Source organism: Nicotiana sylvestris, chromosome 11 (assembly GCF_000393655.2).
Source record: "Nicotiana sylvestris chromosome 11, ASM39365v2, whole genome shotgun sequence".
Taxonomy (NCBI): domain Eukaryota; kingdom Viridiplantae; phylum Streptophyta; class Magnoliopsida; order Solanales; family Solanaceae; genus Nicotiana; species Nicotiana sylvestris.
The window spans coordinates 21727667-21741306 of NC_091067.1; the positions used below are offsets into that span (position 1 = coordinate 21727667).

At 34.9% G+C, this 13640-nt stretch overlaps 1 protein-coding gene across 1 annotated transcript; it reads left to right on the plus strand.

Annotated features, from left to right (window-relative positions):
• The first annotated feature begins 2551 nt into the window (after positions 1 to 2551).
• LOC104227539 (uncharacterized) lies at positions 2552 to 12886 on the plus strand. The gene is made up of 5 exons (XM_009779796.2): positions 2552 to 3332; positions 9499 to 9652; positions 10985 to 11193; positions 11854 to 12027; positions 12494 to 12886. Exons 1-5 carry the CDS (start codon positions 3111 to 3113, stop codon positions 12578 to 12580), a joined length of 846 nt encoding a protein of 281 aa, XP_009778098.1. The 5' UTR covers positions 2552 to 3110; the 3' UTR covers positions 12581 to 12886.
• Positions 12887 to 13640: the final 754 nt, after the last annotated feature.

A 13640-nucleotide genomic window follows, 5' to 3' on the forward strand; every position in this document is an offset into this window, starting at 1 on the left:
TAAACTTACAATAAAATATCCATAAATAGCCAAAACGACTAAATGGATCCCTCAAAACATTTGGTTTTCCTCGTGCCGGCTTTACCATCTGTTTTTCCGAGTTAAGCAAACAGGACAAGGTTTTCCTTGACAGAAAAATATGGGTCACATTTGTCTTGACATTCCGTCATGCTATCCGAGTTCACATATAGTAAGTCGTTGCAGAACAAAAAAAATGTTTAATAATATCAGAAAAGGATAATTCAATTTTAATGCATGAGTTAGTTCTTCATTGTCGGACCTAATTAGAAATATTAACGGCTTCATGATTTTTGTTTTGAAGAAGCTATACTATATTCCATTAAATTTCTGTTTGCGACTTGTGAGAACCATTGGATCGTTTTAATTTGCTTGTGATCACCGAAAATCGAAAACCTAACCAAACCGATTAAAAGAATCGATACTTTTTTTAGTTTGGTTTGGTTTTGGTTTTGAATTTTAAAAACTGACCAAATTTGATTCGGTTTTGGTGTTAATAGAAAAATAACCGAAAAAATCAAACCAACCCGAATATAAAAGTAGCTATTTAAAATTTATTATTACACACACACATATATGTATGAATATTCTTATATAAAATTTCTAAAATTTTATGTTACATTTTAATAGTTTGCACTTTTCTAGTTCTTTGCTATTATAATAATCTAGTTCTTTGCTTTTACATTCTAGTTTGATTGTTAGTTTTCTTTGCTAAGTACTGAAATTTATTTCATGTTAAAAATAATGAATCCTAAAACTATATATTCATCACTATTTGGTTCAATTATCATCAATATATCTTAATAAATGATAAATTTCTCAAAGAGCAATTAGCTTGATAGTGTTATGTTGAAAGTGTAATCAGAATACGTGTTTTGTAGTGTATGTCTCATATTTAATAAAAAATCGAAAAACCGACATACACTGAATCGATAAAAACCGACTTAATTGGTTTGATTCCAATATTTGAAAAAACGACTTACTTGATTTGGTTTCTTTTTAGGGAAAACCGATCCAGATCGGACCATGAACACCCCTGATTGAGTGTAATGAAATCCACTACTTTAAGGCACTAATAATGGATTGTATATGGAGAGAGACATCAGAGAATAGGAAAAGAGAAAAGGAGAGAAAAAAAGGAAATAGTATAACGGAATCCCCTAATTTAAGGCACTAACAATGATTGTATATAAATTCTAAGCAATTCTTGTTTATGGCAAGTAATATACAAAATTAGGACAATTTTGGTAAATAAGTTTCAAATATTGTATGGGAACGAAAAAAACCTCTTCCTTTTTAAAAAAAAATTAGTATTAATATTGTTTTAGTTTTGGTTTGGGCTTTATTTGAATTACTAATATTTATCGGCAATAAAATATATTGGACCATTTGAAAATTCTAAGTCCAAGCTCGAAATAATACGTTAAAAGAGAGAACTACGATTTTTTTTTAAAAATATTTATAAATTAGACTGCAATAAATTTTTTTATGTGCAAATTATTTTCAAAATTTATATACATGTAGTATCGGATTGGTTTGGATTTAGTTTGATTTTTTAGTTAAAACTAAACTGGATATGATCAGAATTTTTTCCCAACACCAAACTAAATCAAATCAAATCATTATCTGATTTTTTCTAATTTGACTCAAATTATCGGTTTGATGCGGTTGTCAATTTTCTTTATACACCCCTGCCACTTAACTAAACGTCTCCTTTACCTTTTGCAATACTAGTTCCATTGAAACTCATAGCATGTTCGTGCTTTTCAAAAAGTATTTTTGGTGAGATATTTTATTGTCTAATCAATTTTAAAAGTATTTTTGAGTAATAATTAATATTTGACCAAGCTTTGAAAAAATACTTTTAAGTTTATTTTTTAAGAATGCTTTTCAAAAAGTGTTTTTAGAAAGAAGCTATTTTTCGTGCTTTTCAAAAACTGTTTTCTGCTTACACTAAAAAATATTTTTTTCCTTATAAAAGCTTGACAGAGCACCTTAACTTTGAAAAAGCACTTTTGAAAAAAAAGAGTACGAGCAAACAAACTATTAATCTTTGAAGTACAAGGAAAGAATTATTTTTTTGAGTTTTAAGTTTTATGCATTGTTCATGTCAATTTTATTTATATAATTATGTCACTTATTAAGTAATCATTGATAAAATTTTAATAAAATTCGTAATCAGTTAAAAATAAGAATTAATGTGCTAAATGCTATGAGCTATCATAGATTAGAAATGATTATATCTAAAAAATTATAAATTTTTTCCGTTCTTAAAACTAGCTCTATCAAAACATTATTTAATAGAAATCAGAAATCTAATGTTGGTACGAAAAGAAAGAATAACTTAAAGAAAGGAATCACCAACGATGTGGTGCAATGGATGTTGCTTTTTTCTTAATCAAAGTTCTAGAATTTGAGTCTTGAATATAAAAAAATCTTTGATAGAAAGCGTTTTCCCTTGAATAAAATTTTATATGATACGAGTTTGAATATAATTGGATTTCCATGTGAGAATGAGAAACAAAAAAACTGAAAGAAAGGAAAGAAGAAGCCACCGCTCGCTCAACTACCAGCCATAACGTAACGGAGCAATGGAACTCGTAACGTAACACCGCTAACAGCCAACACTCAAAGCTCCAGCTTCCAACCAATCTATACCTTCACGTCACCACCATTTTACGCGTAGCATCTCATAACTAGTCCTTCTTTTAAACATACTGAAACCCCTTGTCACTCTATCTTCCCCCGCACCTCCTTTTTCTTCACACAATCAATCAATCGCAAACCCAGCCTTTATCTCATAAAGAACACGAGAGAGAATGAAAACAAAGATAAAAAACCATTACTAATTATTTTATTTTATCTGATACTGATAGTAATATTATAGATTATAGAAATTCATTTACATAACAGAAATTGAAAACCTAATCATATATACAGTGAATAAATGAGATTTCGATTTCGATTTTGATTTTGACTTTTATTAATTTATTTGATTTTTTTTTTGGAATTGGTTAAATTTGAAATCTGCATGAGCGAGACGGTGGGAGAGGAATTGTTGTTGTTGAGAGGATTTTGATTGTTGGCGCAACATGTCTGCTATAGTGTGCGGCAGCAAGAGATCCAATTTCTTCGAAGATTTGCAGTCAACACCATCGTCGCCGTCGTCTTCGCCGCCGGTTTCTAAGAGGATCCGTTGCTCTCCGTCTTCTTTCTCGCCGCCGCGATCCTCCTCCGCCGCCACTATTTATTTCTCTACTCCGTCCTCGGCGATCGATCATCTGCTATCGGTCTTCCCTGATATGGACAAACAGGTTTAAATTTTTGTTTTTATTTCGATTAGTTAAGTAATTTAATAATATCAGAGCAATTATATTGGTGTTTATGCTTGTTTTGGAAGTTTTAGGCTTTTGGCTGTAAAGAGAATCGCTTTGTTAATCTTTTTGTTGTATTGAACTGGAAATGTTGGAAAAAAAATGAAAGAAAAAAAAAAGCTTATTTGATAATTACGGTCGCTAATTAATTTTGCGGTGCAATTCATTTGGACAGACAGGTTTTCTTATTTGAAATCTACTAATTAAGTAATTTATTAATTTTAGTGCAATTGATTTGAGTTGTGGCTTGTTTGAATTTTTTCTAGCAGTAAAAATCTTTCATTTGGTGTATTGTACTCTCGATTGAGAAAAAATAGGGGTGATTGGATATAGTTATTCTAGCTAATTTAGCTTTTGCTGTGGCGGATGTTAGCTTTTTAGTGATTTTATTGAAGTTTGAGGGCATCAAGTAATTTGCAGCGCAATTCATTTGGACAAACAGGTTTCTTTTTTCAAAATCATTTTTTTTGTTGAAAAAAGAAGTAATTTAGTAATTAGAAGTCGTTTGGAATTTCAGCTACTTTTGGAATTTTGGCTTTAAATTTCCGTTCTTTATAATCATAGTTGTATTGGACTGAGAGTGTTCATTGAAAATGAAACGGTTGATCGTCTATTCTGTTTTTAGTGAAATTAGCTTTTGATTTCGTAAACAATGGGTTTTTAGTGAAATGATTAAGTAATTTACCAACCACAGTGCAATTTATTTGGCGTTTCAGCTTGTTTTGGAATTGTCAGCCATAAATATGCTTCCCTTTATATCTTTATTGTATTGGAGTGGGAATATTGTTTGAAAAGAAAAAGGATAATCTTCTATTCTTATTTTAGTTAAACAGCTTTCAAATGTATTTTCAAAGAGATATTATGGTTCTACTTCCAACTTATCAGTGGTAACATTGACATACTATGTGGTTAGTAACTTGTATTGTGTAGACACACAGAAGACATTTTGTTATCTGGCTATGCTATATCTTGACAGGATGCATCTAGTTGATGTCTGTGTTAACTCTTTGGACACAATTTTATAGTTGCACTATTGAAATATAGAACTGCATCATTGTCTTTCCTCGCCAGATGCCCAGATGTAATCAGCTTTCTTTCTTCTATGAAGAATATAACACGTATGTGGAGAGTTAGTTTCGTGTTACATCTCTCATGTCATTTATTGGTTGTTTGGGTGCAATGGTTGGTTTCCTTGACACGAACTTTAGTAGAAGTTAGCATTACCTTGGATCTTGATCAAAGTTTGACCATAACAGTGCAAGCAGAAATTTTAATTTTACCACTTGCTTACTTTTTGTTTCTCGTAAGACTAAATATAAATGCATAGTTATATGGGTTGGAAAAATTCAAGGACATACAAGTTGAATACGGGGATTTTTAATTGTGTGCTGCATTCAGGGTGGCGCTTAAAGGAGATATCAAAGTAACTTCGAGTGTATGGTTAAAAGAAATATTATGTTTTGAACTATGTATCAAGTTATTAATATGTGAAGACCATGTCTTTTGAGATGATTTTTTTTTTTTTTTTGAGATGGAGTATGTGAAGACCATGTCTTTTGTAGTTACTTCTGCATTTTAGTTTAATGACATGGCTTGAGCCTCTTATCGTTTTCCCAAACCTGCACAACATGTATAGATCCATGATTTTTGGTTCCGTTTAGTTGACGATTTAGTTGTTTATCAGGAAAGTGGTTTACTTTTGAGTTTAAACAGTAGGGTTTGGTGAAGGTTATTTAGAGATGTTGATAGATTACTGCAAAAAATCGATGCTTGTGCAGGTATAAATTCCTTTAAGGAACAACCAAATGTAGGAAGATATCGCTTTTATTGGCTTTAGCTATTTGGATACATCTTGAAATTTACTAGTATGGTTGCTATTGGCTGATCTTCACTAATAGCTTCATGAGATGGACTTTTTAGATACTCTCTCTCTCTCTTTAATTTTTAAATTGACGTTACTTCAGAAAATCTTAGAGTGAATTTATGGAGTCTCCTGTAAAGTAAGTAGAAAAACATTTTCTGGAAAGGTATTTAAGTTAAAAAACCGCAAGTCCTTTAATTTAGTCTTAAAGAAAAAAGATGGGGGTTTGCATATACTCAAAAGTGTTAAAGTAAAACTTACGAGGGATTTTTTGATTGAAAAAAATCCCATGGGGGAGCAGTTTAAAATAACATTTTGTAGGATTGCAAAAGTTGATGTGCCTTGAGCTTTTGTTACCACGCCATCCACTATAGTCGCATCTAGACTTCTTTTTAGTTCATAGTGCGCTTAAATACATGGTTTAGCATCATAAATATGTAAGAAATCAAGGTGGAGCAATTGCTTATCCAAAAAGAAAAGTGGACCAATTCGCATTGATAAAAAACAAATGCAAAACTAGCTGATCATGTTAAAACATGGATGTAATTGATCACCCCGATGGTCTGTGTGTATATATTGTATATAGTGAATGAATGGGCCCAATAGAGTGAACGGATACATATAATTCATATAAATGACTTACCTAGTTTGGGGTTGAGGCATAGTTGATGCAGTTGATGAAGTTCATGGTTTAGTGTCTTCGATTTCAACTCATGGTACCAATTTTGCTTGTGTTTATTGAATTTATGAGGAGTTCCATTCCTGACTTTTCTCGTAATGTAACCTTATTGCGCTTCGAAGGTTTCTGGTTCTCCAAGAAAATGCGAAGTGTCTGCTTCATGCTCGACTTGAGGTATCGTTCGGTAGACCACGAAGATCATGTTTGTAGTTGCTTTAGATAGGCTAATTTATGAAGTAATCTTATCTTATATCCTACATACTCCTAAAGTAAGCTCTTTATTTAAAAAAATACTCCTAAAGTAAACTTTAACATGTCAAACAATTAGGAGGGTACTTTAGGATGGTTCCCTATCAATAATTTTTTTTTTTTAAACTTGAACTGGTTGCGTGCACATGCTGTTGTTTTACTTACTTAGATACCTCAAGTTTTAAAAGGTGTTATAAATGTTATATTTGAACTTTTAATCACTAGAGGCAGCATGCTTCTGATACTCTATCAAAAACGACGAGCACTTCAGAGCAGATTCAAGTCCCTAATTGTAAACTAGTGAAATATCTTTCATAATAGCTTACGAAGTTTTGCTGTTTAACGTACTTAAAAAAACAGTAATGCCGTTGAAGTAAGTGTTCCCAACAATCATTATTCCTGAATAATTACTCTTAAATCCTTATAGTTCGTCAATTAGATCCTGGGGCACAATAATCTTTTCTATTCAAATTTCGGTGTCAACCTCTTTACATTTTGATTCAATTGAAATGTCTTTAAAAATAAATAACCATTGAGACCCAAATCAAATTAATCCAATGATTGTTGTAATTACACTCAAATCCTTCCAAACCCTTGCTTGTCTTATTTATAAACAATTCTTGTTTTTGGGAACTAAATAGATATGCATCTAAAATTAGAATATATGTTGCAATCATGCTAATTAGGTTGATACAACAACAACAACAACCACCCAGTATAATCCCACACGTGGGGTCTAAGGAGGGTAGTGTGTACGCAGACCTTACCCCTACCCTGTGTAGTGGGGCTGTTTCCGATAGACCCTCAGCACAAGAAGATGAAATATGACAATAGAATAATAACAACATAACCAGAAAGATAGAACCAGCGAGCTAAGAATCATAAAATATACCTAGAAAAGCAATAACAATAAATCAGTGCAGTGACAAGGTCCTAGGAAAATAGTACGAGCACAACATGTACCACTAGTATACTAAAACACAACACTGACCGACTAGACGTACGCACAGAACGGAGTAGAAAAACGCTCAACTACCTACTAACCTTCAACCCTAATGCTCGCCCTCCATACCTTCCTATCAAGGGCCATGTCGTCGGTGAGCGGGAGTCGCGCCATGTCTTGCCTGATCACTTCTCCCAATACTTCTTAGGCCGCCCTCTACCTCTTCTAATACCCGTCATAACCAACCGCTCGCACCTCCTAACCGGGGTATCTACGCTTCTCCTTTGCACGTGCCCGAACCATCTAAGCCTCGCTTCCCGCATTTTGTCTTCCATAAGAGCCATGCCCACCCTAGCCCGAATATCTTCATTCGTAATCTTATCCAACGTAGTGTGCCCGCACATCATCTCAACATCCTCATTTTTGCGACTTTCATCTTTGTATATGAGAAATCTTGACAGGCTAACATTGAGCCCCGTACAACATGGCCGATCTAACCATCGCTATGTAGAACCTGCCTTTAAGTTCCGGGGGCACTTTCTTGTCACACAAACGCCAGATGCTAACCTCAATTTCATCCAACCTGGCCCTATACGGTGCATGACATCCTCGCCGATCTCCCCGTTCCCCCGATAATCAACCCAAGGTACTTAAAACTTCCTTTCTTGGAGATGACTTGTGAATTTAGCCTCACGTAGCTGTCCACTCCCCCGTGACATCGCTGAACTTGCACTCTAAGTACTCAGTCTTAGTCCTGCTCAACTTGAAACCGTTTGCTAATTAGGTTGATAGTACTTCTATTTTTCTTTGTATTTGCAGTGGTTGCTTCCCCTTTTAGTTAAAAGATTTGTCGAAGTTACGATGATAATTAGTTTAATCTTATATCAATTGCTGATTACTTAAGTCACTATTATGCTTTCTTCTGCGGCTTATCCATAAGAGGTAGTCTTTGCTCTTATGGGAAATGTAACTGCAAAATAACCAGCGAAGTTTCTTGTCTCTATGATGGGATGGTGAAGAAGGGAAGTAAGGGGATGAAGGGCAACGTCAAAAGAGAAAGTGCCTCCGAATGATATATACTGTATCAATGGCTTTAATACTGGCTACAAGTCTCTTATAAAATTAGTCTTGTGACTATAGAAGTCTCGAGTGTAAAGAGTTTTATGTTTGAGGATATAAAGAGTTAGGTGATAAAAAATTTAGTGCAGGGATTGTAGTAATCTCTTTGTATTATCTGCTCTTGCTGTTATTTCCCTAAGTCCCAACTATAGAAGGAAAGCTTTTGTAAAAGCATTCAATATCTGATTCGGATTAACAAAAGAAAGAGAAAAATTCTCTAGGAGGAACACAAGCAAAATTGTATTTTAACTACTGAGTGAATTTGCTACAATACCAGGAATGAAGGTAGCCGTCTTCTTATTATTGTCATTATGTCTGTTGTAATTTTTTTGTCTTCTGCAAGTAATTTTGTGGGAGGAAAAGTGTAAAATATGTATCCAGTTAGAGCATCTATGATGGAACTCAATCGATCAGTGCGATTAAGTTTTTTGGAAGTGTTTTAGAGTTTATGAAATCCTGTAAGAATTAGCTCACCCACCAACTTTAGGTTCAAATGCACATAGTAGGATTGATAAAGAAAAGAGGGACATCTTCGGACAGCACCAATTACGGATCTTTAGTTTGGTAAAGGTTATTGCTTCAATGAAGAGAGAAAAAAGGCTTTTGCTTTTGTAACGTAACAATGTTTTGGATTGTCTGAAAATATTGCAAGAACTAATTATTACAACACTCCAAATACCTTTTAACTTCTAAAAGAATTAAAGAGGTGCACGTTTTCCGGGTTTTTCTTGATAGGTGTCATATATAATCTGTATGTTGACTTTTACCTAATTCAAGCGTTGTTACCTTATAGAATGCAGGTATAGACAATAAAAGAAACACATTTCATCTTATTCATACTAGAGGTGTTAATTTTTCTTCAGTCAATGATTCCTCGCAGATGCTATTTCAGAATTTCCCTCCGATTTCTTCTACTAATACTGATACTTGGATTTAAAATTCGTGATCGTTGTTTTATTCTAAGAGGATTTCTATCAATTCCGATTGATCCAGAAATGGTATGCTGTCTGATGATTTTCATTTAGTGATATCATTGATGGATCTAACTTTTGTGGTTCTGTTTTAAAAAACAATTCTATGAGATTGTTGATTTGGATTCTGATAGCATTGAATTGTAAAAGCTACTTTTATTTTCGTGAACATTTTTGTTATCTAGGTATCAACTTCTACGGCATAGTTTCCTACAGCTTTTCTTGGTCAAACTTTTGTTTACCCTGAAAAGAGGAGAATTTAACCTAGATTTGGAATTTTGTAGTTGCTTGAGAGAGCACTAGAAGAATGTGGTGATGATCTGGATTCTGCCATCAAAAGACTAAATGAGCTTCGCTTGGGGTCTGCTGAGAATCTGGGGCCCCTCACAGGAAGATCTGATGCTACCCAGGAGATCGGCAGCCAGATCTTAACTCAAGGTGAACATCGATGTGTAGATTCTTATTGATTGATATCGGATGTTTATTTTTTTTCCTTTCTGAATCTGTTTTGATAGAAACTTGGGGAATGACATCAAGTACTTTCTTTTGTGGCATCCTTTGTTTGTGTGCAATAATCACGTGCTATGTAAGATCATGTGAGACAAGACAATTCCGATTGGGTTTTTTTCCGGGAAAGTGATTATGTGAAAAGAGTTATAAAGACATTTCATAATTTTGAATGTGTAGTTTGTATAATTCGCCTTCCTGTAGATGTTCGTTCTGTAGCATTCTATTTAGTTAATCTATGTGATGTTTCCGTTGATCAGTCTAAAACCCTGTTCCTTGGCCAATCTGATGTTTGTTTGTTCCTTTAACTTGCTTGAAATGTATAAGCCACGATCCTGGCAGCTCACCTCTCGTGCTATGTTTTGTTTATCGCAATTGCTATTCCGAGTTTTTACCTCGTGCATGTTAAAAACTGCTTGCCATTTTTACTAGAAGTGCCGTGTAGCTAGTATTCTCTATTCTCCTTAATTGGATAATTTAGTCGGCTGTGGTCAACATTTACTGACTTATTAACTTGACTTTGTTTCACAAATTTAATACTTGTACAGTTGCTTAGGATAAATATCTGCACTAATTTATTACTTACTAACTTTGATGCATACTTATATTTATTGAATTTTAGTCGTTACTCACTTCTTTAATTTTTGGTTGTGGTGGTGAAGTGGTTGCATACGTATAAAGAAATAATGAGTAGTTATTTAAAAAATTTCTTTTGTTTGCTTGTGTTCGACTTAAAATGTGACTTGTCAAAATGTTGAGGCAATCAGAGTCCACTCAAGCCCAACATGCTGTTCGTTCATTAGAACGATTATGTTTGGTTGTGGGTTAGCTCTTTAGTTGATTTTAAGAGAAATGTCTTGTTTCTTCGAAGCACTTTACTGTTTCCAAATTGCCTTAAAGGTATGACCCTGACACTAGACTGAAATTCGTGTTTGCTCTGGTCACTTGTTTTCATTAATTGGCTGAGCTGAGGCCACTGATGTACTACTTCGTAATTTTGTGCTTTGAGACCCTGTGAGAAAGATGGGGGACCTGAAAAATCCAGGAGCAGAACCCATTTACAATGAAGTAAAACTGCTACCAAACTTGTTTTATTGCATGCATACTGAAAATGACGAGTGGTTTTCCTCTGAGCTCACTTTCTGTTGATACTTTACCATTCTTTCTTAGGTGTACCAGTACATTTGTTGGATGTCTTTGAAGTTCACTGGCACAAGTCTGTTTATACTGGTAGACACCGTCCCTTAACACATTTTGGTGCAGGTAATGGTGGGCCCATACCTACAGAAGATTCATCGGCAGCAAAAGAACTGCACATGGAGAGTACAGAATGGGTGGAGCTGTTTGTTAGAGAGATGATGAGTGCCTCAAATATAGATGATGCTAAAGCCCGTGCTTCACGAGCTCTTGAAGTCTTGGAGAAGTCTATTTGTGCCCGCGCAAAAGAGGCAACAGCTCGCGATGTTCAGCAGGTGGTCTAGAAATATTTAATTAACTTTATTTTGTCCACTAACACCATTCCGTCTATTTTTCTTCTATTTTTATTGCCATACCACTGCACTTGATTCAACTGGTCTACATTGTTTTTATTTGCTTCATCTGTCTATCACTTACTATGGACATGGTATACAGTTGTTTTGAAGGTCCTCAATCGGATGTGTAGATGTTGCGAAGCAACATCAAATGTTGCATAAAAATATTGAAAGCAGATATGAAATGAGTTAAAAGTGGGATCTTCCACAGTGTAAAGTGAACATCAAATATGTTTAGATGGTTGAAGAATTAATGTTTTGATGGTCTGGCTATTAGCCTATTAGTATAGATTAGTAGTGTTCTTTCCTTATAGGCACTCACCTCTCTCCCATCACCTCAACAACCAAGCACCACATATCAGTGTTTGTGAGGGTTGGGGCTGGAGATGCACTAAGTATTCCAGGCTAATGATCTTCTTTTGGTATGCCACGTCTACCTCATTCTTTTAAAATGTTGTGCACCTAAAAGGAGACATCAATAATACTTACCATTTCCCAAAAAAGGGAAAGAAGAATAAATGTCATTCCATATCTATACATATATAGTTATGCTTCCTCGAGAAAAATTATCTGTATATTCATAGTTATTTAATTATTCAGGAAAACAACATGCTCAAGCAGCAGGTAGAAGCTCTTATTCAAGAGAATTCTATTTTGAAGCGAGCATTTGCTATTCAACGTGAGCGTCAAAAGGAGTTTGAGGATAGAGGGCATGAGGTGAATCAGCTGAAGCAGTTGGTGGCTCAGTACCAGGAGCAGCTGAGAACGCTTGAGGTCAGATTACCCTCTTTAGATCTCATGAAGTTTCGTAACTCATTTCATGGTTTCATATTTATTATACGTGCTTTGTGCAATCCGGGAGCAAAGATAAAATTTTGAAAAGAGAAATGAGGACTAAAATCTGGTTGTCAAGCATGCTTTCCTCTATAGAAAGGGGTAGAATGCACATTCCTGCTGCTTCCCAACATAGAAACTTCCTTTTTTAAGAAATAGTTGTACTCATATATGTATGTAGATGCATGCATTATAAATGTTGGAAGTATGGAAGTCTTCAGTTCCCCCTAGAAGTATGTTGATACACTTATGCGATTAAGATTTATGTTGGTATATTAATGCTATCAAGAGTTTATTGCCAGCAATGGTGAGTTGCTTTATTGGGTTCCTGACTCTATTTTTAATTTTCCATCCCACCTCACTTCTCATATATGACATTAAGTGATTGCCCTTTCTGTGTGATCAGGTTAATAACTATGCGCTGTCGATGCATCTCAAGCAGGCTCAACAAAGCAACTCTATCCCCGGGCGTTTCCATCCGGACGTCTTTTAATGTGTATTATGTCCTTACTTATAATGGATAGGATAGCAATAGTCATGTCCTACCATCGCTATAGGTAGCACATGATTCTGGGGGATGATACTAAGCCAGAATCTGTGTTTGCTTGGTTGAAGCCACCTGGTGCTGTTATAAGCCCAAGGGCAGCTGTAGTATCAAGTAAATTATAGACATGGTTTTACTTGCTTTTCTGTTATTTCTAGTTAGACTAGAAGTTTATACTATCTGGTCTTTTGTTAATGATAACAAACTATTTGAAACACAATTGACATGCTTTTTAGGATTAAGTTCAATTCGATACTCGCTCTGTTCTATAGGTGCTTATTAAGGCTGTTTAATGGTTAATTGAAATGATTCCTCCCCCCCCCCCCCAATTAATAACATAATTTCTTTAATTAGGCTTGACGCTGTTCCTTATCTAGCGTAAAGGATTAAGATAAGCACATCAATTGTAAATGTAGGACGGAGATCAATACATTGTGTCCTTCAAAAAATTTGTGCTTTATTTCTTTGTTTAAATTGTAGTTGAAACGTCGCCCCAATTAATTAGAGTAGCTTGCTGGCAAGCAGGTGGTTTGGATCTCTTTATCGTGGTGTGTTCCGCAATTTGAGATCCGTATTGGCATTAACGCACACTCCCCCCCCCCCCCCCGGCCAAATCCTGTAAATTAGGGGGTGGAAGCTGAAAATCGGGGCAAAAGGCTTCATGATTTTTTACATTATCATTGTAGTAGTAGGGGATGCGGCTCTTGGCAACGGGTTTGTTCGAACTCAGTACTTTCAATGCGAAACATATATAAAATACGTGTGTGAGTTCAATATTACCAAGTTTAGAATAAATTTACTAAATCGACAATGCTTCTGCTATACTTTGGTTGGTTAATCCAATCAGTTCATCGATGGTTGACTAGTATGATGGTCCTAGCGGTTTAAAAAGCCTCGCGAATTGACTTGGGTTGCAAGTGTGGTTCTGGATGTATTAACCGCATCTTTTGGCGTAATTGGGCAGTGAAAATAGTAACAGGTACCCTGACGCCGCTATTATTAAAGTCAC

Excerpts from the sequence above, each read along its gene's own strand:
- LOC104227539 (XM_009779796.2), top strand. The coding sequence starts at position 3,111 with ATGTCTGCTATAGTGTGCGGCAGCAAGAGATCCAATTTCTTCGAAGAT. Across the intron at positions 3,333-9,498 it reads TCCCTGATATGGACAAACAG|TTGCTTGAGAGAGCACTAGA; the intron begins GTTTAAATTTTT and ends GGAATTTTGTAG. Across the intron at positions 12,028-12,493 it reads AGCAGCTGAGAACGCTTGAG|GTTAATAACTATGCGCTGTC; the intron begins GTCAGATTACCC and ends CTGTGTGATCAG.